Genomic DNA, 25972 nt, shown 5'->3' with positions numbered 1-25972 from the left:
GGATACCCCACGAGGTGAGATTTTGCATGGAGCCCCAGATCGATGTCGATTGACAGTCATTTTGTATGTCTTCCATTTTCTTACTATTGCACCAACCGTTGTCTCCTTCTCACCCAGCGTCTTACTTATGGTTTTGTAGCCCATTCCAGCCTCGTGCAGGTCTATGATCTTGTCCCTGACATCCTTAGAAAGCTTTTTGGTCTTGCCCATGTTGTAGAGGTTAGAGTCAGACTGATTAATTGAGTCTGTGGACAGGAGTCTTTTATACATGTGACCATTTAAGACAGCTGTCTTTAATGCAGGCACCAAGTTGATTTGGAGCGTGTAACTGGTCTGGAGGAGGCTGAACTCTTAATGGTTGGTAGGGGATCAAATACTTATTTCTCTGTGCACAATGCAAATAAATATATATAATTTTGACTATGTGATTCTATGTGATTTTCTTCTTTTTTTTTAATATATAATCTATCTCTCACTGGTAAAATTAACCTAGCCTAAAAATTCTAGACTGTTCATGTCTTTGACAGTGGGCAAACTTACAAAATCAGCAAGGGATCAAATACTTATTTCCTTCACTGTATATATATATATATATATATTTTAAAATTTTAATCGACAGAGAAAACAGTAAGGCTGGGTTCACACGAGCATGTTACGTCCGAAAAGGACGGAATGTATTTCGGCCGCAAGTCCCGGACCGAAAACACAGTGCAGGGAGCCGGGCTCCTAGCATCATAGTTATGTACGATGCTAGGAGTCCCTGCCTCGCTGCAGGACAACTGTCCCGTACTGTAATCATGTTTTCAGTACGGGACAGTAGTTCCACGGAGAGGCAGGGACTCCTAGCATCGTACAAAACTATGATGCTAGGAGCCCGGCTCCCTGCAGTGTGTTCGGTCCGGGACTTGCGGCCGAAATACGTTCCGTCCATTACGGACCGAACATGCTCGTGTGAACCCAGCGTAAGGCTGATCTGTTCTGCATGAGAGCAGGATACTGGAGAGCACACTGGAGGACGCAATGAGGGCCATAAAGCCAGGTAAATATACTTTAGGAGCAACTTCAAAATTATTATATTCAACCCTCTTTCAAATGCTTAATCACAGTGCCATTCAGTCACATTTCCTGACACAATCTAAATACCATTTTTTCTGAAGTCTTTCACCTGTGAGCACTTTATGTCGTTTTGCTGAATGTCAAGCTGATGACAAATGATCTTCGAGCACAAACTTTAAAAACTTAAAAGAAACCCTAACATGCCTCTAATCTTCTTCTAATTTTATTATTACTTCCGACTATTATGTTTTTTCTGATATATGAAAGTGACCATCTTACCTGCTGCTGAACTGGTACCTGTTGTACAACCTGGGTAGGCACTGCTGCTTGACCTGCCACAGATGTCTGTAATGTCACCGTCGAACCCGTGTCCGACACCGTTTCGGATGTCTGCATGGTAGTCTCTGCAAAAAATGGATATTTTATCTTAAAATGTTCCTTTTTTAAGGAAAGGACAACACCTAAAAATTGGGTATGTAAATGTAAAAATGCAGGTAAGGTAAAATACCTTGGTCATAGGAAACATTCACAGTCACAACTGTACAAAGGGCTTGACTAGCAATGGAGTTTACAAAGAACCTAAGGACTCGGAGTATAAGATAATATAATAGACTCAATTCAAAGAAGAATGCATTTATTAATTTCGTCCAAACCCTAACATTCTGATATTCAACCTCACAGTGCAACAATAATCCAAACTTCACTGTTAACCTCACATCAAAGGAACCAAGATGTCTAATATTAAAAATGACGTAAATCTGATATTCGCTAGACTTAAAGAGCAACTGCACTTTAAAAAAAAAAACTTTTGATAAGGTGCAGGGTACTCAGTATATCCTTTCTGCACCTTTGTTTCAGCGACGGTGAGGGTCTCAGCAACCAGACCCCCACCAATTAAAACTTCTGTTATGTCTCTATAACATATCAAAAGTTTTTTGAAAGTGCAGATACTCATTAAAGGGTTATTCCCATCTTATAAGGTGTTGGGATCTGTCAAGGATATGCCACCACTTTATGATAAGTGGAGGTCTGTCCACTAGGACCCCCACAAATCTGGGATGAAGGGGTGACAGTGCTGATTTAGTGCTGCATCCCCTACTAAGTTTTCCCGGCACAGTTGGGATCTTTGACACTTAGCGGTGCTTTGAATGGGGCCGTGCTGCAGTTTTTTTCCCCTGCACGGCGGCACTCCAGCCACCCATTGTGCATGGAAAAATAATTGTGAAGGGGTCACAGAGCACTGTAGCCTGTTCATTCTTCGGATCGGTGGGGGCCCAGACGTCAGACCCCCAACAATCATAAAGTGATGGTATATCCTAGCGATATGCCACCACTTGATAAATTGGGAAAACCCCTTTAAGCTGGAAAAATATGTTAAGGCTTTCTGCTGGGAATTGAGAAGACAATCACATTCCATCCAATAAATATTCTTAGGGAGTATTCACACGTGCAGGGTTTTTTTGTGCAGTTTTTGATGACAAAACCAAGAGTGGATCTAAATTTCTTTATAAGTTCTATCCATTTATGATCCACACCTGGTTTCGGCTTAAAAAACTGCATTAAAAAACCATGAACAAAACCTGTATGTGTCAATACTGCCTTAGGCCTTATTCACACGAGCGTATTTCACGTCCGTGTTACACGTGTTAAAACAACGGACGTTACATGGACCTATGCAATTTAATGGGGCCACTCAGACATTCAGTGTTTTTCACGCAGCATGTCCGTTGCGTGAAACTCACTGCATGTCTTATTCTTGTGCGTTTTTTGCGCATCACGCACCCATTGAAGTCAATGGGTACGTGAAAAAAACGGACAGCACACGGGCCTCAGATTTTACTCAGCGGGTGTCCGTTGCGTGAAACTCACTGCATGTCCTATATTGGTGCGTTTTCACGCACCTAGCCACCCATTCAAGTCAATGGGTGAGTGAAAACCACGGACAGCACACGGATGTATAGTGCTTGCGAGTGCGTGAAAAACACATGCCACTCGCAAAGCACACTGATGCGAAAACGCAACGCACACGGACAGATTCACACACGTTTTTTACGTGCGGAAATCTGTCACGCCTGTGTAAATGTAGCCTTAGTGGAATGCATGCTGAAATAACCGACATATGATCATTAAGATAGCCAAAGACACCGCCAACCCATCCCTCTGGAATCAAGATCCTTTGACCTACTAATTTCTCATGTAACTAAAAAAGCGTGTAAAACCATGTTCTAGGCATGAATAAAAGACATGGGGTTTTCCCACGAAAACGATTTATCACTTACAGTATGGCAACCCGGGTGATCCTGAGAACGAGGGTCATGTGTTCCCCTGTGTGAATGGAGCAGACTACCGCTCCATTCATTTTCTGAGGGACTGACAGAGATCGCCAAGTGATGTACTTGGACATTTCCTTTAGTCTCGTGTCCTCCACTGCATTCACAAGGGGGGGGGGGGGCAAGGGAACCTCATTCTTATGATCTCGGAGGTTCCCAGTGGTCGGAGCCCAAGTGATCATACATTTATCACCTGTATTGTGAATAGGTGGGCATTTTTGTGGTACAACCCCTTCAAAAAAATTAAAAACCATCAATAGGAAGGGTAAAATAACCTGTGAAAAAAGAGTGACCCTTTCGGCTGCCCATTTTAGGTGGCAGTATTACAGCCACATTTTTTATGCCCATATTATGGCCGGTATATACCCAGACCGCAGTGGTTCTTCTGAACCAAACTTAGATCACAATAGGACTAAGTTGGGTTTAGTAGAACCCCGGTGGTTCTGGGTTTTGCTAGTGTATTATGGACCTTAACATGCGTCTGTGAAATAGGCTAAGGTTATGTTCACACGCAAACGTAAAATATGTCTGAAATTATAGAGCTGTTTTCAGGCGAAAACAGCTCCTGAATTTCAGACGTTTTTGCAAATGCACACGTTTTTCGCGGCGTCCTAATTGGAGCTGTTTTTCAATGGAGTCAATAAAAAACGGCTCCAATTACGTCCCAAGAAGTGACATGCACTTCTTTGAGGTGGCCATCTTTTTACGCGCCGTCTTTTGACAGCGTCGCGTAAAAAAAAAGCCCGTCTGCACACAACAACGTAAGACCCATTGAATTCAATGGGCAGATGTTTGCCGACGGTTTGGAGCCGTTTTTTCGGCGTAAAATGCCTGAATTACGTATGTAAATAGTGCGTGTGAACATACCCTTAGGAAGAAAGTGAAATAAAGCCTCCCTTTTTATAATCTAGAGATGGGAAAGATGGGCGACTACACATGATACACATAGGGTGCCTTACAAGAGTTTTGAGAGTTTGGCTCCCCCTTAGAAATTCTAATCACATCTTCTAATGCACCTGGCCATATCTTCAAGCCAAAACTGACAATACTCAATGTGCAAGCCTCAAACTAGTTCCCACAGTGCAAGACTCATTATAGAACTAATATTACCAACCGTATAGTCAAGAACAACACACTAATCTGATTCTCAATTCTCCCAGCAACAGTGGATGTTCATGTACTTGCTGATCTGTTATTAGTGAAGAATGTGTGTGCGCAACAAGAGCGCTCTATCACGGAAAGACAATATGTCTACCATACGACGAGATGCCCCCTGCAGTCAGGTAAGCACAGTGTAATAAAAACCACACAAGGTAAAATGAGGCATTTGCTTGCATTAAATACCTCCAATATTTAAATGTGTCTCTTTTTAGGAGACGTCAGACAATGGGAACATTACTAGCCAGCTTTTGAGGATAGCCGTTAGCTTTTGAGGATAGCCGTCAGCTTTTGAGGATAGCCTTCAGCTTTTGAGGATAGCCTTCAGCTTTTGAGGATAGCCTTCAGCTTTTGAGGATAGCCTTCAGCTTTTGAGGATAGCCGTTATAAGTGATCAATCCTTCAGACAACCCTCACCAAGGATCAATTAGAATGCTAAAGCATGTTTGGGGAGTACAAACAACTTGCCAGCTTTCTAAAGCACATTCTTCAGCCCGAATGGGCATGCTTAAGAATACTCAAAACGTATTCTGGACAAATTCCAAGATTTTGAGGCTGCCAATCTGAAGTAGAAGTATAAAGTTCTACTTAACAATGGTCATGTAGTGTTCACGACCCTGGCACAGCTACAACGTTTCCAAGTTCTTCTGTTATACTCTATTAGCCCATGCAATCTTTATAGCAGATCCACTAATCCAGTGTGATAAGATACATTTGCAGACTGATGGCGCTCGTATGTAAATGAGTGGCACGTTTAATGTAGGAAATATGTGCCAATCTAGTCGTCCTTGCCTAATGTGACTGTCAGGTGTGTCACGAACAACAGATGCTCGGATGACAAAAGAGCTTTTTGTTCTGCCTAATTAAGCCGTTGGACACACCCGCCTGTTAATGGTTCCGCTTTTGTACCGTCAGCCCCGGCTGAATCATGCAAGATCTACAGCTAAATAGGCCACAGTCTAAAAGAAGGCTAATTAACCCCTAGAAGAAGAGGAGAAAGAGTTCGGCAAAAACCCAGCTGCTCAATGAGACAAGAGTAGCAGTTTTTTCAACTTGACAAGCAAAACCTTAGAGAAGAAAACTGTGTTTAGAGCAAGCACGTGTTCTTGTAGGTTTTGAGCATGTCTTTGTTAAACATTGTGAAGATTATTTAATACACTTAAACTCGCAGAAGGAATCCCGCTGACATCTATAATTTGCATGCTAGACAAATTGCTTTAATTGTCTGACCTAATCAATTATTTGATCAAACACAACCACACACATGTGCGCACTTGAATTAAAGAATTAAATACACATATCATGTCACCACCTCAACTCATTCAGGCTTCTTAATTCCAAGGTTTGCAAAGTTTTCTTCCAAGACGTATGTTTCATTGTCAACTTCCAATGTAAAGAATGTCAGGGATTTAAATACGGAATAACAAATAATAGACTATAATTCTTCTCAAGTGCACTGGGGAATTCTTTTTTTTTTTTTTCCACCAGCCTCGGACAAAGAAATGAACTAAATACAAATCACATTTTAGAATAGGAAACTTTTTGTTGTTTAGTGTTTGGTGCAACTTAAAAATAACTAAATGTGCAAAGATATTTTATTGTATTCGTAAATTTCAAATCTCTATACAAAGTATGTAAGAAAAAAGGCAAAAAAATAAAGTCACCGACCATGCCTCACATAGAAGTGGGATTATAAAACCACAAAATAGGCTTTTATGTCTTACAAATCAGATCTATGAAGTATATTATCTACCATGGGTCTGGTTTATACCAACAAAAACAAAATAATATTCACAATACACATTACAGACACAGTCATTACATTGATGACCTCTTCATAGGACACCAGTGATAATTGCTGATGTATTACTACAAACTGTCACTTTTATAAACCATGGGCGGAGCTTGACTGTCACATGACTGTGTGCAGCGGCCCACTGACACCCGTTTGTAGGGAAAGATAATTATTACACATCTAACATCTTACGGTGTGAGTTATTACAGCCATTATGTAGAAACCATACTATAAAGGTGGTTTTATACGGGCAGATATTGCCCGTGTGTACCACTTTTGAAACGAGTGCTGATCGACAATACAGCTGGTCGATCGGTCGCTCCTTGCTCCCTTTTAAATGATAGTTTAGTATTGGGACGACCAATCGCTCGTCCCCATGCATTTGCATCATACCGCCTCACATCTCCATGTTCACACAGGGAGATGTGCTGGCGACAACGATTATATTTTGTGCTGCATAAATGATACGATCAGCCGATGTACAAGCGCTTCCCTGTTCATCGGCTGTTTGTTGCCCTGTTTGCTCGTATGAGCACTAGTTTGCCCGATCACTGGCCCGTGTTAAAGGTCCTCAACTCAATACAAGGGAGTATAAAGATGTAACAATATACAATTCAAGAACATAAACACATTATGTGCTGATTTATTTTTTTTACTGTCATTTCCCTTTAAAACGTGACACATTCCTGTTGTTCATTTTCTACAAATTTTCTTATTAGTTAACATCCGTTACCCAGCGGGTTTGTCAAGATCCATCATGACTTCTGTAATAACGGAAACCACGATGCCAGTTAATGTTTCTGCAGGATGCATCCAAATGTGTGGATTTTTATCTGCTTGACAACTGGTCTACATATCTACACTGCACATCCAGAGATCCCATTTTTTTTTTTTATTTCTACAATATGTAATGTTTCTATTCTATTGTTCATTTTTATTGATTTCCACTTTTATACAAATCATTTCTGTGACTTTTGAAATGAAAAATTCGGAATAAATCCATACATACAAGTGTACCATGTGACAATTTGTTAGGAAATCGAAATCTGGCCATACACAATTCTCAATTTTAGGCCATTGCATAAGATGTCTCAAAATGCACATTTTATATTTCTTTCTTTTCTCATATAAAAAAACCAGAATGACTGGTCCCACCAATCATTCTGTAGTCTTCAGCGAGACATCTGACGGTCTATGAGACCATTCCAGGTATCAAAGAGATGTCTCAGAAAGAGCATTAGTAATGTGCAAGAAATAATATTAAAAGAAATCAAACCATAGCAACTAAGGAGTTTTATCTGTGTTGCAAAAGCAGATGTCTTATCATTCTCTATAGGGAATACATCTGTTGCATTTCAGATTTTTCATACCAGATTTGCATAGATGTAATGGCTGATTTTCATTGTGAAAATGTTTTGTCTTATTAGGGTATGTGCACACGAGAAGAGCCTTTTACGTCTGAAAAGACAGACTGTTTTCAGGAGAAAACAGCTGCCTCGTTTCAGACGTATATGCTCCTCCTCGCATTTTGCGAGGCGTCATTGACAGCCGTAAATTTTTAGCTGTGCTTCATTGAGTTCAATGAAGAACGGCTCAAATTACGTCTGAAAGAAGTGTCCTGCACTTCTTTTGACGAGGCTGTATTTTTACGCGTCGTCGTTTGACAGCTGTCAAACGACGACGCGTAAATGACAGGTTGTCTGCACAGTACGTCGGCAAACCCATTCAGATGAATGGGCAGATGTTTGCCGACGTATTGTAGCCCTATTTTCAGACATAAAACGAGGCATAATATGCCTCATTTACGTCTGAAAATAGGTAGTGTGAACCCAGCCTTAATGAAATACTTTGTACTGATAAGTAACTAATCTACATGTTGCACCTAGCAGAAATATCTGGTATGCCAGGACAATTAGCTAGTCCTCTATATACAACTCAATGAAGGAGACAATTGGCCGATGCAGCGAGCGCCGATCAACGAGACATCGTTGATCGGCGCTCGTTTGCTCCTGCACACGGAGCTATGGATGGAGACGAGCGGTCGTTACTCCGATCGCTCGTCCCCATACAATATCATCATGTCGGCAGCGTGCCTCCCTGTTTAGACAGACAGACGCGCTGCCGACAACGATAATATTTAACTTTTTTGTACGATCAGCAGATGATCGAGCATTTGCGCGTTCATCTGCTGATCGCTGCCCTGTTTACACAGGGAAATTATCGGCAACAAGCGTTATATAAATGCTCGTCTGCCCGATAATCGCCCAGTGTAAAAGGGCCTTTAGGGTCCCCTTACATGGCCCGACGTGGGCTGCCAGGAGTCCCCGGCCAGAGATCTCACGATGCTCTGGCCGGAGACTCCACAGTTGAAAGCCCGACATCACTGTCCATATACAGTGAAGGAAATAAGTATTTGATCCCTTGCTGATTTTGTAAGTTTGCCCACTGTCAAAGTCATGAACAGTCTAAAATTTTTAGGCTAGGTTAATTTTACCAGTGAGAGATAGATTATATTTAAAAAAAAAAACAGAAAATCACATTGTCAAAATGATATATATTTATTTGCATTGTGCACAGAGAAATAAGTATTTGATCCCCTACCAACCATTAAGAGTTCAGCCTCCTCCAGACCAGTTACACGCTCCAAATCAACTTGGTGCCTGCATTAAAGACAGCTGTCTTAAATGGTTACCTGTATAAAAGACTCCTGTCCACAGACTCAATTAATCAGTCTGACACTAACCTCTACAACATGGGCAAGACCAAAGAGCTTTCTAAGGATGTCAGGGACAAGATCATAGACCTGCACAAGGCTGGAATGGGCTACAAAACTATAAGTAAGACGCTGGGTGAGAAGGAGACAACTGTTGGTGCAATAGTAAGAAAATGGAAGACATACAAAATGACTGTCACTCTACATCGATCTGGCGCTCCATGCAAAATCTCACCTCGTGGGGTATCCTTGATCCTGAGGAAGGTGAGAGCTCAGCCGAAAACTACACGGGGGGAACTTGTTAATGATCTCAAGGCAGCTGGGACCACAGTCACCAAGAAAACCATTGGTAACACATTACGCCGTAATGTATTAAAATCCTGCAGTGCCCGCAAGGTCCCCCTGCTCAAGAAGGCACATGTACAGGCCCGTCTGAAGTTTGCAAATGAACATCTGGATGATTCTGAGAGTGATTGGGAGAAGGTGCTGTGGTCAGATGAGACTAAAATGGAGCTCTTTGTCATTAACTCAACTCGACGTGTTTGGAGGAAGAGAAATGCTGCCTATGATCCAAAGAACACCATCCCCACTGTCAAGCATGGAGGTGGAAACATTATGTTTTGGGGGTGTTTCTCTGCTAAGGGCACAGGACTACTTCACCGCATCAATGGGAGAATGGATGGAGCCATGTACCGTCAAATCCTGAGTGACAACCTCCTTCCCTCCACCAGGACATTAAAAATGGCTCGTGGCTGGGTCTTCCAGCACGACAATGACCCGAAACATACAGCCAAGGCAACAAAGGAGTGGCTCAAAAAGAAGCACATTAAGGTCATGGAGTGGCCTAGCCAGTCTCCAGACCTTAATCCCATCGAAAACTTATGGAGGGAGCTGAAGATCCGATTTGCCAAGCGACAGCCTCGAAATCTTAATGATTTACAGATGATCTGCAAAGAGGAGTGGGCCAAAATTTCATCTAACGTGTGCAAACCTCATCATCAACTACAAAAAACGTCTGACTGCTGTGCTTGCCAACAAGGGTTTTGCCACCAAGTATTAAGTCTTGTTTGCCAAAGGGATCAAATACTTATTTCTCTGTGCACAATGCAAATAAATATATATAATTTTGACAATGTGATTTTCAGGTTTTTTTTAACATAATCTATCTGTCACTGGTAAAACTAACCTAGCCTAAAAATTCTAGACTGTTCATGTCTTTGACAGTGGTCAAACGTACAAAATCAGCAAGGGATCAAATATTTATTTCCTTCACTGTATGTATAGTAATGTCAAGGGCTCCCCCAGGCTCAGCGCCCAAAGTAGCGCTGTGTGCAGGGAATCCTCGGTCAGGAACAGTTTTTACCGGCTGTTACAAGGATTGATTCATAAAAAACGGCCGGTAAAAACGGATTCATTGACTTCTATGGGAGCCGTGGGGCCGTCAAAACGGCCAAAAATAGGACAAGTCCTAGTTTCTGACGGCCAGTGTTCACGGGCCGTTACAAAAACGTCCGTGAGAATACACCCATAGAACTCTACTGTTCTGAAAACATCCGTCGCACGGACTACTGTCGTACTGTCGTGTGAATGTAGCCTTAAACTACAATGGAGCCGAATTAGGGACATTAGGTCAATTAATTTTAGGTTTGGGTCCAGTGGTGTAAGAATTTATATCAAAATGCTGAATGACTCTAGGTATGGGCACTTAACCTACTGCCAGGTCATCAGATAATATAAAAATCCACTAAAGAGCCAGGGTATTCTAGACTAAGGGTGGTCTTACACGGCTCGACTTGGGAACAAGCACCTATAAAAGAGGCATCTCGTTGATCGGCGCTCGTTTGCTCCTTTCACAAGGCGCTAGTATGGGGACGAGCGCTCGTTACTATGAATGCTTGTTTGCCTATAATTGGCCTGTGTAAAAAGGCCTTTAATGTTCAGACAGGAAGTAAAGCAAAACTCCACTTCAGCTGGCTCTATAATTTAAATGTACATACACAACATATAACTCAAAGTCAGTACAAAATAAGTAAAGAAAAGTATTTAAAAAGGTTATTCAAGTGTGAAATATACAAAAGTGGGGTCTTTCATTATACTGTATTTCCAAATAGCCCACACACACCTAGAATTCCTGATCTTTTGTCTCGTACACCATGATCTGTATACATAGCAGCCTTGCAATAGGACAATTGTTTTGTCATTTCTTATAAAATAAAACAATGCTTATGCCCACAAGGTTTGGTGAAATCAAAACTTGTAATTAAAATGTCTTAACTTTAACAATATAATGATATTTAGCTTCTCAGCTATTTTACCATTTGACTCTAAGCTTTTCAAGGGATTAGCAAACATTCTTGAAGTAATTAGATTCTAGCTAGAAACCCATTCTTCAATTCAACCTGAAGAGGGATAGGGGGAAACCAACAAACCAACTGGTTCCCAGTGTCCGAGACAGAGACATCAAATGGAGCGGCATCTGTTTTGGCTTTAGTATGTAGGGATTAATACTGCAATGGCCCTACATCTAATACCAGTCTGTGAAATGCTGATGGAGGAAAGTCTGAGTGTTGAAATTCTAAAAGTCTCAATATTGCAGAGAAGTACAGAAATTTTACTAGAAGAACTTCTGATTGTTGTTGGTTAGATTTTAAAAGAAAATTTAGAGAATTTAGGAGCGAATTTAACCACTCCAGGAGCCACTATGACATTATTCGTTTTCCAGCAATAAGGAGTTCCATAGACATCAATAGAAAAAAACCTAAAAAAGTTGTCCGCCAGCAGCAATGGCCACGTGGCTCCGGTTTAGCTATGTTGTACCAAAAAATTATATGGTTGTGTTCAGATGGCACTGGTTTCTTTGGGTGCTCGAGGTAGGGTCCCAACCCGGGTATAGGTTAAGAATTTGTACTCGGCACACCTTGCTTGTGTTAAAAAAATATATATTTTTATTATGGATGCCAGAGGCTGCATGTGCGACGTCGACGTTTCGGTCGATAAGACCTTCGTCGGGCACTGAGCCGTGCTGGGGACTGGATCGGTGTAAAATATAATGCGTATGTAGCGCTGCTATAGTGAGTACTGGGCGGCTTACCGCTCTAGATGGGCGCCCATCTAGAGCGGTAAGCCGCCCAGTACTCACTATAGCAGCGCTACATACGCATTATATTTTACGCATTATTTTACGCATATTTTACGCATTATATTTTGCACCGATCCAGTCCCCAGCACGGCTCAGTGCCCGACGAAGGTCTTATCGACCGAAACGTCGACGTCGCACATGCAGCCTCTGGCATCCATAATAAAAATATATATTTTTGTAACACAAGCAAGGTGTGCCGAGTACAAATTCTTAACCTGTACCAAAAAATTAGACACTATTTAGTGATGGAGCTGTACATATTATAGAGATGATTTTTATGTATTAATGGGAAAAATTATCCGATTCATTGGAGTCAAGGAAGGGAAGTTTTTCCTGTAAAATGTTTTTCCACCATACTAAAATATCTTAGTGTGTAAATGGACAACTTAGACAATCATAGAAATCCATTTAACATAATATCCTGTCGTTACTCCTTAATAATGTTTCCGTTTTTGCCTCTCTGCCTTTCAGCAGCCATAGCTTTATTTTTTTCTTTGACGTGGCTCTATGAGGCCTTGTTTTATGCAGCAGAAATTTTATTTTTTTTCTGCAAAGTTTGAGGGTACAAATAAATTACTGTGTCAATTATATAATTTATTTTTGTGGCGTGTATATATAAAAAGGTGATTTTCAAGTGCAAGAAATTGAAATATAGAGCTTTAAATACCTGTGGTGGACATGATGGCAGATGAGAAAGTAAACACCTGAGGAGACACCTCGACACACGTTTCGCTCCCTTCGTCAGGTGTGATGAATGCTAGCCCCAAACAGGGGTTTAAATACTGAACCAAACAAAGCGGCGAATAATGCCTCCCGCACCAATCCAGTCCCATACCTTCCGCGTCACTTCCATCCATTGATACAGACTCAATTGCCCACATTCAATGCACTATGACAACTTCTAATATGGCACTTAGAGAGACGCGCAACGTGCATGCGCACAGACTGCAGGTAAAAATACATGTCAGATAGGGAAAATCACCCTTTCAAATAGGTACCGTGTCAGTCAAATGAATAAGACAACCCATCGCCATCATGTCAAACACGGCAATTGCAATCACAGTTCTACAGTCAATAAACGACACCATTCTTAACAATATTATAAGGGCATATCAGTAGTATAGCGTAACGTTATTTATTACCCAAATATTGCCATGTCTTACATCAAATAAAGTATATCAGAAAATATATATAAATACAATACAATACAAATACAATACAAAAATATGTATAACAAAAGAAAAAAAGATAGAGAGCACATATTACCGGGACCATGAGAGGGAAAGCACCGTCCGTGCTCGACACAGGCGGTGCAAATCCCCCGCAAAGACCCAGTAATAGCCCATACTGTAAATCATCTAAAATAGTGTGTACACACTACACATGTAAACCGCATAAAAATCTTAATAAGAAGGACAACTAACCCTGTGCATCAGCACGTAAAAAATGTATAGCAATATAAATTAAATAAATTTGTTGTTTACTGCCATGCAGTTCTCATATGTAGCATATACTATAAAAGTGGGTTAAAGAAAAAAACACATAGTGGCAGGGACCACTAGAGGAAGAGCACCACCCGTGTACAGCCCAGGCGGTGTGAGTCCCCTGCGAGGACCCCGTAAAATAAATAAATAGCTAGAGTAGAAAAAAAACAAAAAGAACAAAAACAATTACAAGTGTATATATAAATATATAAGTGTATAGTTAAGTGTATACTCGCTATCAAAAGACAGTGGGCAGTCGGAAAAGGGTTAAAGTCTTTATTACCTGCAGTTCAGTTGCTCAGTAACAATTTAGTCTTGAACTGAAGGCCAGACTAAGCTGAAGCCAGATCATGATTTTATTTGTCACTAGCTCAGATAGTATGCATTGTGTCCTGCGGATGACCAAGTTATGGTGTCAGGTTCTCCTGATGGCCAAGTTGCAGTGAATATTTTGAAATATTCAACACTTTAAGTCATGACATCTCAATACAATAACTGTCGCATACAGATGTGTGACCAAACTCGTACTCTAGCTCCTTTCTTATCTGGAGACAGACTGATTGTTGGAGACAAGTCTTAGAACCTTCTGAAAAAGCTGTATCAATCTCTTTTGCTCGGCTGGACGCAGCTTATCCAATGTGCTACCAAAAAGAAGAAAAACATCCTAGAAGTCTTCTTAATGGCATGAACTTAGAGTCCGGTGCCTTGGTATCTTTGCTGTGATGAATGTCAATCACCATTTTAATCTGAGTTATTAATCAGTTTTTCCTAAAAAAATAATAATTTTAAGGCCCTTTTAGACAGGCCAATTATCGGGCAAACAATCGTTGATAGAACGCTCGTTGCCGATAATTGCCCGGTGTAAACACGGCAGCGATCAGCAGATGAACGAGCATAGTTTTAGAAGTGTAAAATATTATCGTTGTCGGCAGCACATCTACCTGTGTAAACAGGGAGACGTGCTTCTGACATGATAATAATGTATGGGGATGAGTGATCGTAGTAACGAGCACCCGTCCCCATACTAGCTCTTTGTGAACAAGCGCCGATCAACAAGCTGTCTCATTGATCGGCGCTCGTTTACACGGTCCAGGACGGGCCGCGTAAAAGGACCTTAAGACTTTTCCTAATGCATCTGAAATTAAAAATAAAGCAACTTTGCAATAGGTTTTGATTTAAAAATGCCTGAATTTTTGGCTCTACAGCTGTCGTTGTCTCCATGGTAACAGACAACCAACAAACTCTGTGTAGTCTGATTTTGCAGTCATACTCTTTTCCATCTGTACCCAACTACTGCTAATGTACCAAATGTCTATTAGCATAAAGTAGGGGACAGTTGGAAAGAAGTATGACTGCAGGACTAGACTGCACAGGGTTTGTTTGTTATTTGTTTCCATGGAGATGCATTGGATAAACAATAGTGTATATATTTAAGAACTATTTCAAAGTTGCTTTATTTTTCATTAGGACAATAAAAATAATTTGGTCGTAAAGGTAGACAAAGCCTTTAATTTATCCTCACTCCACCTGTCTTTCTACATCCCAGGTGAGTCTAAAGCCGCATTTGAGGATCCCCATAATATGGTAGTTTGACAATCAATGCTTTACTGACTACTGTAAATAACTGGTGAGATGTAATAAAATGGAAGAGGTGTTAAATACATGTGTTGAATGAAGTAAAGCATTTACTCATACAAATATGACCACGCAACATCAAATTAGATTGACAACAATTTAAAAGAACACAACATCATATTATTAGATGTTATATATACAAACACATATTACACATGTAGACAATAAAACATGCCTTTTATTTAATGCTTTCACTGGTTATTGTTATATGTTTTCAAGAGACTGTATAGTGCAAGTATGTAATAGACATTGATGGAAAGCTATAGAGAAAAAAGGATGTCTGAGTTGTGTGAAGGTCACAGAGATGCTTTGCTGACATCATCAAGAGGAATCCAAAAGGGAAGCCACTCATACTCTGCAGGCTATAAAATCGTTGAAATTCTTTCCCTGTGGAGCACTTAATGAATTGTGTGTTTTATAAATGCAATCATTGTGTTTTTAATTGAAAACACACAGTACGAATCCACTCAAGTCAAAAATCAAGTCACTTTAATTTTAACAATCTAAGATTTATTGATTGCTTTCTTTCATTTGCGACATGAATATAGTTTAACCATTTAGAGACAATTAGAATAGAAATTCACATTGATCAGTATTGAACTCTATGTGAGTTGTAGTGTATAGATATAGCCGACTTGTTCCATAACTTCTGAATGACATTTCATGGTTGCAGGACAAGTACTACTTAATAGCAGGTACACCCATTCCACTAATAGAATAAGTCAGTAAATTCCAAACCTTTTACCATGGGGGAACCACTGAAAAAATGTTCTCCTCCTGGGGAACCACTTTAACTAGCTGATGCCCTACTCCAAACAGGTACAGCTCTAGCTCTAATGTGTTGGAGTTCCTCTTTCTCGGGGGTAGAAGGATCTTGCATGTTGGAATCCAACATGCACAATCATTCTGCCCCCTGATGGCAGATTATGGACTGCCTCTATTTAAATCAGATTAACAGTTGCTTAAAGGAGTTGTCCCAGAATTAATGAAAGAAAAAGAAAATCAAACATAATATAGTGCATGACAATTTCGTTCTAACAAAGCTAGAATGAGCCCTGTACCATACATGGATCCAGAGATTTCCCCATTCAATAGTCAAATTGCTTTGCTAGGTTTTCTTCAGGCTGGCCGCTCAGGGGCGTGTCCTTTCTGCTGTAGCTCCTCCCCCACCATATCATAGCTTTTATAGGCAGATCCTTCTATTTCAATGCCTCTGCCGCCTCTGCCTCCTCTTTAGGAGAGGCTTTACAAATGCCCCCTATTACATGTCTTTTTAGAGGGAGAGTCCAGCCCTATATAATTCAAGAAGAGGGTGAGCCTGCAGCTTACACACAGTGAGAGGATGGGCAGTGAGAGGATGCTCTTTATCTAAAAAAAAATGCTGGCTTTACTGTGTTTTTTACTGCGGGAATCTCCACCCACACTACAAACTGTGTTTCTGAATAAAAGCTTCTCTACTTCTTTACTGAGCAGATTTTCTATTGGCTGGTGGCAGTTTTAGAGCGGAACTGAGCATTTGCATCATCCCTCATTCAGGGCCTGCTCACATCACCGTTCGCTTTCCGTTCCGTGGTTCCGTCTGAGGTTTCCGTCGGGTGAACCCTGCAACAGAAAGTGAAAGCACAGCTTCCGTTTCAGTCACCATTGATATCAATGGTGACGGAAACATTGCTAATGGCTTCCGTTCATCACCATTCCGGCAGGTTTCTGGTTTTCCGACGGAATCAATAGCGGAGTCGACTGCGCTATTGATTCCGTCGGAAAACCGGAAACCTGTCGGAATGGTGATGAACGGAAACAATTAGTGATGTTTCCGTCACCATTGATATCAATGGTGACTGAAACGGAAGCTGCGGTTTCACTTTCACTTTCCGTTGCGGGGTTCACCCGACGGAAACCTCCGACGGAACCCCGGAACGGAAAGCGAACCGTGATGTGAACAGGCCCTCAGCCCTAGTAGGAGGATGTGCACATTAATATAGCGATTGAACACCAGGAGGCGCCATTATAATAAAGTAAAGGGAATATCTCTCAACTGGAGAATTTTTGTAACATAGGTACAAAGGTAAATTACATATCTAAATTATATTATAATTTTTATTGCTGAATTACAGTGCAATAATATTTAATACTGGGGCAACCCCTTTAAATCCCCACTCTTCAATCATATGTGATCTGAGAAGCGTCTTATGGGGCAGACCGATATTGGAATCTTTCCTTTGTTTATCCATAAAAAGATAACATTTTATGATAATAAAGGGCACAAAGCCTGGTGCATTCCAAATAGGCCTCATGCACACTTCTATCACCGTTTTCAGGGCCGTTTTTCACGGATCCGTGTGTGCGTGATTGGAACAGTGTGCTTCCCGTGTGTACTCCGTGTACACTTCCGTGTTTCAGTTTCCGAGAGGAAAGTGAAACCCATTCACATTATGTACAGGGTGGGCCATTTATATGGATACGCCTAAATAAAATGGGAATGGTTGGTGATATTAACTTCCTGTTTGTGGCACATTAGTATATGGGAGGGGGAAAACTTTTCAAGCTGGGTGTTGACCATGGCAGCCATTCTGAAGTCGGCTATTTTGTATCCAACTTTAGTTTTTTCAATGGGAAGAGGGTCATGTGACACATCAATCTTATCGAGAATTTCACAAGAAAAACAATGGTGTGCTTGGTTTTAACGTTACTTTATTCTTTCATGAGTTATTTACAAGTTTCTGACCACTTATAAAATGTGTTCAAAGTGCTGCCCATTGTGTTGGATTGTCAATGCAACCCTCTTCTCCCACTCTTCACACACTGATAGCAACACCGCAGAAGAAATGCTAGCACAGGCTTCCAGTATCCGTAGTTTCAGTTGCTGCACATCTCGTATCTTCACAGCATAGACAATTGCCTTCAGATGACCCCAAAGATAAGAGTCTAAGGGGGTCAGATCGAGAGGCATTTCTTCTGCGGTGTTGCTATCAGTGTGTTGCTATCAGTGGAACAACGGGACCGTCAAAAAAACTGACGTGTGCATGGCCCCATTGAAATGAATAGGTCAGGGTGCTAGCCGTCACAAAAAACGGCTAAAACCCTGAAGAAAAAGCCTGAAGTGGGTATGAAGCCTAACTCTATTGATAAAATTTGGCAGAAAGTTGCCACAGACAATGCTGTAAAGTAGTGGTCAAAATGTCTATGTAATGTATCAATCAAATATTATTATGTTGATAAAGTTACAAATCCAAATAAGCTAAAAAAGTTAAATTTTCATTACAACAGGTTTGAAGCAGAATTCTCAATAAAAATGGTCCAACCATTTTTAAAAGTTCAAATAAAATATATATCAGATGTGCTCTGTTCAGCCACAATACAGAGAGAGAGACAAAGAGAGAGAGAGAGGGAGAGAGAGATCCACAAAGAGTAAGTATTGACAGGTCATATAGAACGGAATTAGAGAAGTTGATCTTGGTTTGACATGCTGCAAGTTGACATATACAAGTTCGACAATAGATTGACATATACAATAGATTGACCCTATTTACATAAACCATAAAAATCGCCAATTTAATTTGCCAACAGGAACTTATACAAAATAGAACAGTGAAAATTTTCTTAAAAAAAAAACAAATCTCTTTTTTTTTTTTTATAAAAAAATGTGAAATTCTTTCTAAGCGTGCAATAGCTGTATTTTAGGCTTATCTATCAGTTTTTTCAACATGTCATTTAAAAGTAGGTGCGAATCTGCAGGATTATACCTGCAGAACAAAAGAAAACGATTGGCTTAGTACAAAAAAAAAGCCCGGCTAATAATGGACAGTTGTTATGTACAATCACAGCGGAGTTGGACGCACAGCGCATGAACACAAGCCCAGAACGTGACTTAGGATATGAATATTAACGGTATTCAGAAACTGGCATGAAGCAAGGGATTTTTTTGTGAATGGACAATGATGTCAATTAAAACCAGGATTTTATGAAGCTGTCACAATATGGTGATCTAAAAGACAAAGCATTTCACCTCCGAACCCTGAAAATTTGGGTTGTAAATGCAAGATTTCTGCAGTTCTCACTGTTCGAAGTCAGGGCTAAATGAGACACAAGTCACTCATTGTGTACATGTGTATTCCAGAGGGAGAAAGCAGGAGATCGGGTATAAAGATTCTGCGGGTGACATGACAGCTGTACAACCTGCCTGACAGGCAGAAAGAGATATCAAGACTGGATTTGGTGAAGTCTACTGGGCAATAAAAGAATTAAAAAGTAAATGCTGAAGTAATGAGTCATGCGTGACAGCAGGAATGGCGTAAGGAAGCAGATTCTGGCGATAAAATAATGTGAATACGCTACTCGGGAACACATCACACAAAACACTAAAGTCACACAGCTCTTTGCGTTTTTTTAAAGTCCAGGTTTAAAATTTTCTTGAATCAGTATGCACATAAATTTACGTCTAGCAACACAAAGGAAAATAACTGCAGCCGTCATTTCATTCAAGTGCTATGAAATCATTGAGATTACCCGAGTGGAGTGACTGAAAGACGCCGGCCTTGCACAACAGGGACGCTCTTTTTACCTGCAAAACGTGCTGCTAAGCTCTTATGAAACTGCATTTGAAAGAGGAAAGGAGAGAGATTTCAACAAACTAAGAGGTCTGAATCACAACCTCTAATACCTCCATTTTTTTTTATTTTTTTTTAAATAAATAATACATTTCAAAAACCCCACCCCCCACGGCCGACACCATTAGGAGAACATTGACAACACAGCGGGTCTTCATCTATTCTTGTGTATGGGTTAGTTTCTGATCACACTAGAGCTTTTTTCTACATCTATACTTTTTACAGAAAAATATAGAAAAACTTCTGTTAATAGTCTCATTAACTTTAAGGCCGGGTTCCCACGTAACCGCTGCAGAATCTCCGCAACGGAATTGTGTGCGGAAATTCCGCAGCATTTACAGTAGCAGCAAAGTGGTTGAGATTTTGAAAAATCTCATGTCCACGCTTCGGAAAAAAAAGCAGCGTAAAAGTTAATAAATTGACCTGCGGTGCGGAATTTAATTCCGCAGCAGGTCAATTTATGCTGCGTTTTAGTTCATTTTCTGTTGAGGGTTTTCCTCATTGAATTCAATGCGGATGCAAAATGTGCAACAGAAAGCCAAGTGTTGCGACTGTTGTGGCGTAATCGCAGCGATTAGGCCGCAAAAATAGCTATTTTGGGAAAAAAATAAAAAAATAATACTTACCCAGAACGCTCTCCTCCTTCCTGCTGTCCGGCCTCCTGTGGCTTCAGCGTCACATGATTTGCAACGTCATCGTAGGAGGCTGGAACGGGCGTCAAAGGAGGGAGGGGGTAAGTATAAACGCTTTTTTACGCAGCGGAGATTCCATATGAAAAACCGCACCACAAAGGTCAGATATGCTGCGTGATTTTTACGCAGCATATCTGACCCATGGGAACCGGGCCTTAATGGATTTTTCTTGCCTAGCAGAATAGAATAGTCTTTTATGCTATTCCCAACAAAAAGAGAAGTTTGTTCAATAATATTTTTAATATAGGAGTCAATAAAAAAATACAGAATTAAATAAAAAGTAACCAAGAGAAAATCACTGCTATCCAATAGTAACATCAATTGTCATCTTAAATTTGGACAGACAAAACAAACCACCTGAATGAACTTCAACCCATGTAAGATAAAGTTTTACTAAAAGATAAGTCAAAAGAGACAACATGGCTCCCATTATATTGGGCGTACGGTGAAATCATTGTGAGATGCAGTTTCTAAACAGCAATGTAAAACAAATTGATATCAAATGATAGAAAAAAGTTGTTTCTTTGCTGCCAAATGTGGTGTAAACGGTTATTAAACTTAAAGTGTAGCTAAACGTTTGACAAACTTCTGACATGTCATAGAAACATGTTAGAAGTTTGGATTGGTGGGGGTCCGAGCACTGAGACCCCCACCAATCGCTGGAACGAAGCAGCTGAAGCGTTCGTTTGAGCGCTCAGCTGCTTCGTGTCTTTTCGGCTTTTTCCGGAAATAAATATATAGTGTACGGACTCAATAGAAAGTCTATGAGCCCGCACTCCGATTCATCGGTTCCGGAAAAAGCCGAACAGACATGAAGCAGCTGAGCGCTCACACGAGTGCTTCAGCTGCTTCGTTCTAGCGATTGGTGGGGGTCTCCGTGCTCGGACCCCCACCAGTCCAAACTTCTGACATGTCACTATGACATGTCAGAAGTTTGTCGAACATTTAGCTACACTTTAAGGGGGTAAAAACTTTTTCACATGGGTAATTAGTTCCATCAAGTTCATACCCCTACAGGTAGCTGCCAATTGCCTGATATTAGGGGAAAAAAAATCTTCCCGACTCCAAATAAATCCCTTGATCAACAGCTCATCTCCAGCAATCTAGTACACATAACTTTTTATATAATTTCTTTGAAGAAAAGCATCAAGACGCCTCTTGAACTATACCAACATCCATAAACCATATATTCAAATGACATTTGGAATAGCATTAAGGCTATGTTCATACAGGGCGGATACACTGCGTATAAGCACAAAACGTAAAAGCACAAAGCGTATCCGCCCCGTGTGCCACAGGGAATTCCGGAAGAAAAACCGCACCAAATTGTGGTGCAGTTTTTCGGCCGGAATGTCCACTGCGGAAAACTGCACATTATAAAAAAAAAACATACTTACAAAGCCATGGTGACACGTCCCTCCGCCGTCCTGCAGGCTGGCCTCCTGGGATGACGTATCATCCCATGTGATCGCTGCAGCGGTCACATGGGATGAAACGTCATCCCTGGAGGCTGACCTGGATAAGGAATCTCAGAATTCTGGGTAAGTAGAAGATTTATTTTTTTCTGAGTTGCGTTTTTTTGCAATGGAATCGCTGCTTTTCCACCGCCCCCCAAAAAAAAAGCAACATCTGTTTGTTGCGGGTCTTACCTCCCCATTGAATTCAATGGGAAAAACCCGCAACGGAAAATCAACTAAAACGCAGCATAAATTGACACGCTGCGGAATTAAATTCCGCACGGCAGGTCAATTTATTAACGTTTCCACAGCGCGGGCATGAGATTTTCTAAATCTGATCCCCTTTGCTGCTACTGTAAATGCTGCGGAATTTACGCACAGAATTCAGTTGCGGAAATTCTGCAGCATTTACGCTACGTGGGAACCCGGCCTCAGAGCAATGTTCTCCAGTTTTTGCTGCTCTCCGATGTCTAGCACCATCCCGCTCTTTCTGTGTAAAAAGTCATTAACAGTCATTTACTTCATTAGTCACCCATGACAATTGGCATCATGAAATGCGTAATGAATGAAGATATGAGGGACGGCAAATTCTAACTGATCAGCTGACATTTTCCTTTTTTTCTTACTACACTGATTCTAGTAATCATATTAAAAGCACCGCACTCTCCTTACGCCACCACTAATATATACGATAGTTGTTAAATATAAGGAGAATTGTACCACAAAAAAAGCACAGCTTTCTGCAAAATGCGATGTATACATATCCATTATAAATCCTCCACAAAGTAGGCCTCCTATGTGTTCCAACTGGAAACCTTTTGGAACGGTAACTTTCTTAGAATTCAGACTGCCCAGTGAACCTGAATAGACACGATTAGTGGGAACATGATCCTGTAACAGTTTTGCTGCTGCTGGCACAAAGAAAGAATAATAGAATCATTATGGAGTTTTATATTATCATGCGTCTAGTCTTCATTCTTAAATGATCAAAATCCTACCCTAAAGACATAAGAAAAATCTAATTATGTCTTATGTAATTGTGTTGCGTACAGGGAAACAGTAAAAATCATCATAAGGTTAAAAGCAAATTAAATGTAGAATAAATTCTTATTAGTAACTGAAATTGCAATTGGTTCATTAAAATAAATCAAACTCTTTTACTATGAAATAAAGAAGAAGACTCTTATCAGACCTGCTCAATACGAGGACCCTATGTAAGCCAGCTGTCAATGTTCCACAGCATAAGCAAATCATGATTAAAGGGGTTGTCACAGAATCAAAAATGATCACCTATACACAGGATAGGTGATCATTTTCTGATCGCTAGGGGACCCATCACTGGGACCCCTATCGATCATGAAATGTGGGCCCCGAACCACCTGTGCCTCTTCGCTGCTCGACTGCAGTGATGAGGACATTGATTGGAGCAGCAGTCGAGCATGCGCGCTATCACTCCATTCAAAGTCTATGGGAATTATGGAAATAGCTGAGTATAGCGCTTGGCTGTTTCCATTATTCTCATAGACATTGAATAGAGCAGTGGGCGCATGCTCAACCGCTGCTACATTCAAGCTCCTCCTTACTATGGGGGTGCAGTACGGAGGATCTGGGGTTCGAGACCCCTGTTATCACACAGGGTGGGGGTCCCCCATCGATCAAAAAATGATCTCCTATCCTATGGATAAGTGATAATTTTTAATTCTGGGACAACCCCTTTTAAGGCAGTTGTCCGTTTTGGACAATAGTTACTTGCTAGAAAGTTCCCTTGACAGTAAGCAGACCACAAAGTGTCCCCCCACTGGGACCCTCCGTGGAGATTAAGCCTTGCACAGTGCCCATTCAAATCAATGGGTTGTCTGTGTAATGTAGGACAGGTCAGGTCCTTTAGAGAAAGAGATGCTCTTTGAAGCTGCTCTGCACTCTGACCAAGAGATAAGGATCCTGAATAGGGGACCACCCTCTATTAACTCAGAATTTACTAATAGAGTGTATGAAAATGGGTTTTCAAAACTAGACAACCCCTTTAATCATAGAGTAAATAAACCAGGCCTATCATCTTTGCCTGCTATAGTTTTAGTGTGTATCATGCGCATTGTATGGTTGCTTAAAGGGGTGTATAATATATGAAAAACATGGATGCTTTCTTCCAGAAACAGCACCACCCTTGTCCATAGGCTGTGTGTGGTATTGCAACTCACTTGCATTTAAGTGAATAGGGCTGCACTGGAATACAGGAGTGGCGCAGTTTCTGGAAGAAAGAATCCATGTTTTTCTTATCTCATACAAACCCTTTAGGAATCAAGGAGTTCATTCATTAACGTATCCACGGAATAGGGAGAAGAAATATATAATTTTCTTTTCCCTTAAGACCACGTACACTTGGCCTTATGGGTTCTGAGCTTTAAAAAAAGCCAAAGCAACTCTTTGATGGTAGTGTAAATTGCACCATATATAATAGGTTTACTACGTGTTAGAATGTATCGGAATGAATCTGTTTATTTCCCCCTCCCCCCTCAGTCATCAGATATAGCAGTAATCATAGCCTTCTAATGTGACACCATTATCTATGCATAGACTATAGACGACTACATCTTTTCTAAGCTGAACTACCTAGGTTTTTAGTAACAACATAAAAGCTATACATAAAGCAACAAGCACATAACAAAGACGACAAATCACAGTATTATAGGCCGTGCTGTCACATGTTAAATCCTTGTTACTGGAGCAGTCAGATAATCGATAAGAAAAGTCTGCCAGACCCTGCTTGAAGGGTTAGGTCCTTCTATGAGCTCATATTATTCAGGATGAATCAGGGGTTAGCCCTGGCCATCATTTCTCTTTCACAGATTCATCTCCATCCCTCCAGCTGACATTAAGTTGACAAGGGCGAAGAACTGTTTAGGAATCATATTTGCTGAGCTCTGTGCGGTGGGGGATGTGTACCATTCAGTAGATGTAATAAATTCTCGGCGTGCCCTGTTTATAGCAGGGATTTCTTAACTTAACGGTTCAGCTTTGGTAAGATATTTTTAACCTTTTTTTTAAAAATTAGTTTTTAATTAATTATCATCTTGAAGAGGACGGGTAAGAAAAGTTTGTTTTTCTAGGGATATAGGAGAAAAATAGTCAGAGATGACGTTTATCTTTTACCCTATTAGTACCGGTACAGCTCTATAAGGGCCTGCTCACATCAGCGTTGGCCTTCCGTACATGGGTTCCGTTCGATCTTTCCAAATGTCAAATGGAAACCATATCTTCTGTTTGCATTACCATTCATTTCAATGGTAATGCTTCCGTTGCAGTTGGTTTCAGTTTTTTTCGTGGAAACAATAGCGTAGTCGACTACGTTATTGTTTCTGCAAAAAAAACTGAAACTTTACGGAACTGAAACCAATCGCAATGGAAGCATTAACATTGAAATCAATGGTAATGCAAACAGAAGATATGGTTTCTGTTTGGCTTTCCGTTCATCGGTTCCTCGGACGGAAAGGTTGAACGGAACCGATGAACGGAAGCCCGACGCTGATGTGGACAGGCCCCTACAAACATATTGGTCTGTCACTGGTAGAGTGCTATCTGATGATCTGCATAATACACTTTCTGTGGAGAATGGCTGTACACTTATCTTTACATGTATGAGTGACATCAGTGGCACAGCTATAGGGGCACAGAGGTTGTAGTGGCATCCTGCTCTAGGTGCCTGAGGAGATCCAAAGCAATTCCTCTTATGCAGCAGTAGCAGTTTTGGGGGCCCTGGTGATTTTTGTGCATTGAACCCAGGAACTTCAAGATATACTTCTGGATGACATCAATGGGCGATTGTATCGTAATGCAAACAATGTGGCACAAGTTAAGATATAAAATAAATACTTGTTTTAAGGGATATGGACAAATTGTTGCAAGGGC

General features: G+C 40.8%; 1 protein-coding gene across 4 annotated transcripts in view; it reads right to left on the bottom strand.

The window, feature by feature from the left end:
• Positions 1–25972, bottom strand: part of RFX3 (regulatory factor X3) — a 258195-nt gene that overhangs the window by 122150 nt on the left and 110073 nt on the right. For all 4 annotated transcript variants that reach the window (XM_075827557.1, XM_075827576.1, XM_075827566.1 and 1 more), the window contains one exon: positions 1336–1460. In XM_075827557.1, the coding sequence (XP_075683672.1) occupies positions 1336–1460 (125 nt within the window). The remainder of the gene's footprint in view (positions 1–1335; positions 1461–25972) is intronic.

This window comes from Rhinoderma darwinii, chromosome 1 (genome assembly GCF_050947455.1).
Source record: "Rhinoderma darwinii isolate aRhiDar2 chromosome 1, aRhiDar2.hap1, whole genome shotgun sequence".
NCBI classification, from domain to species: Eukaryota; Metazoa; Chordata; class Amphibia; order Anura; family Rhinodermatidae; genus Rhinoderma; species Rhinoderma darwinii.
Note: the sequence above shows the minus strand (reverse complement) of the source record. Positions and strands in the feature narration are given on the sequence as shown.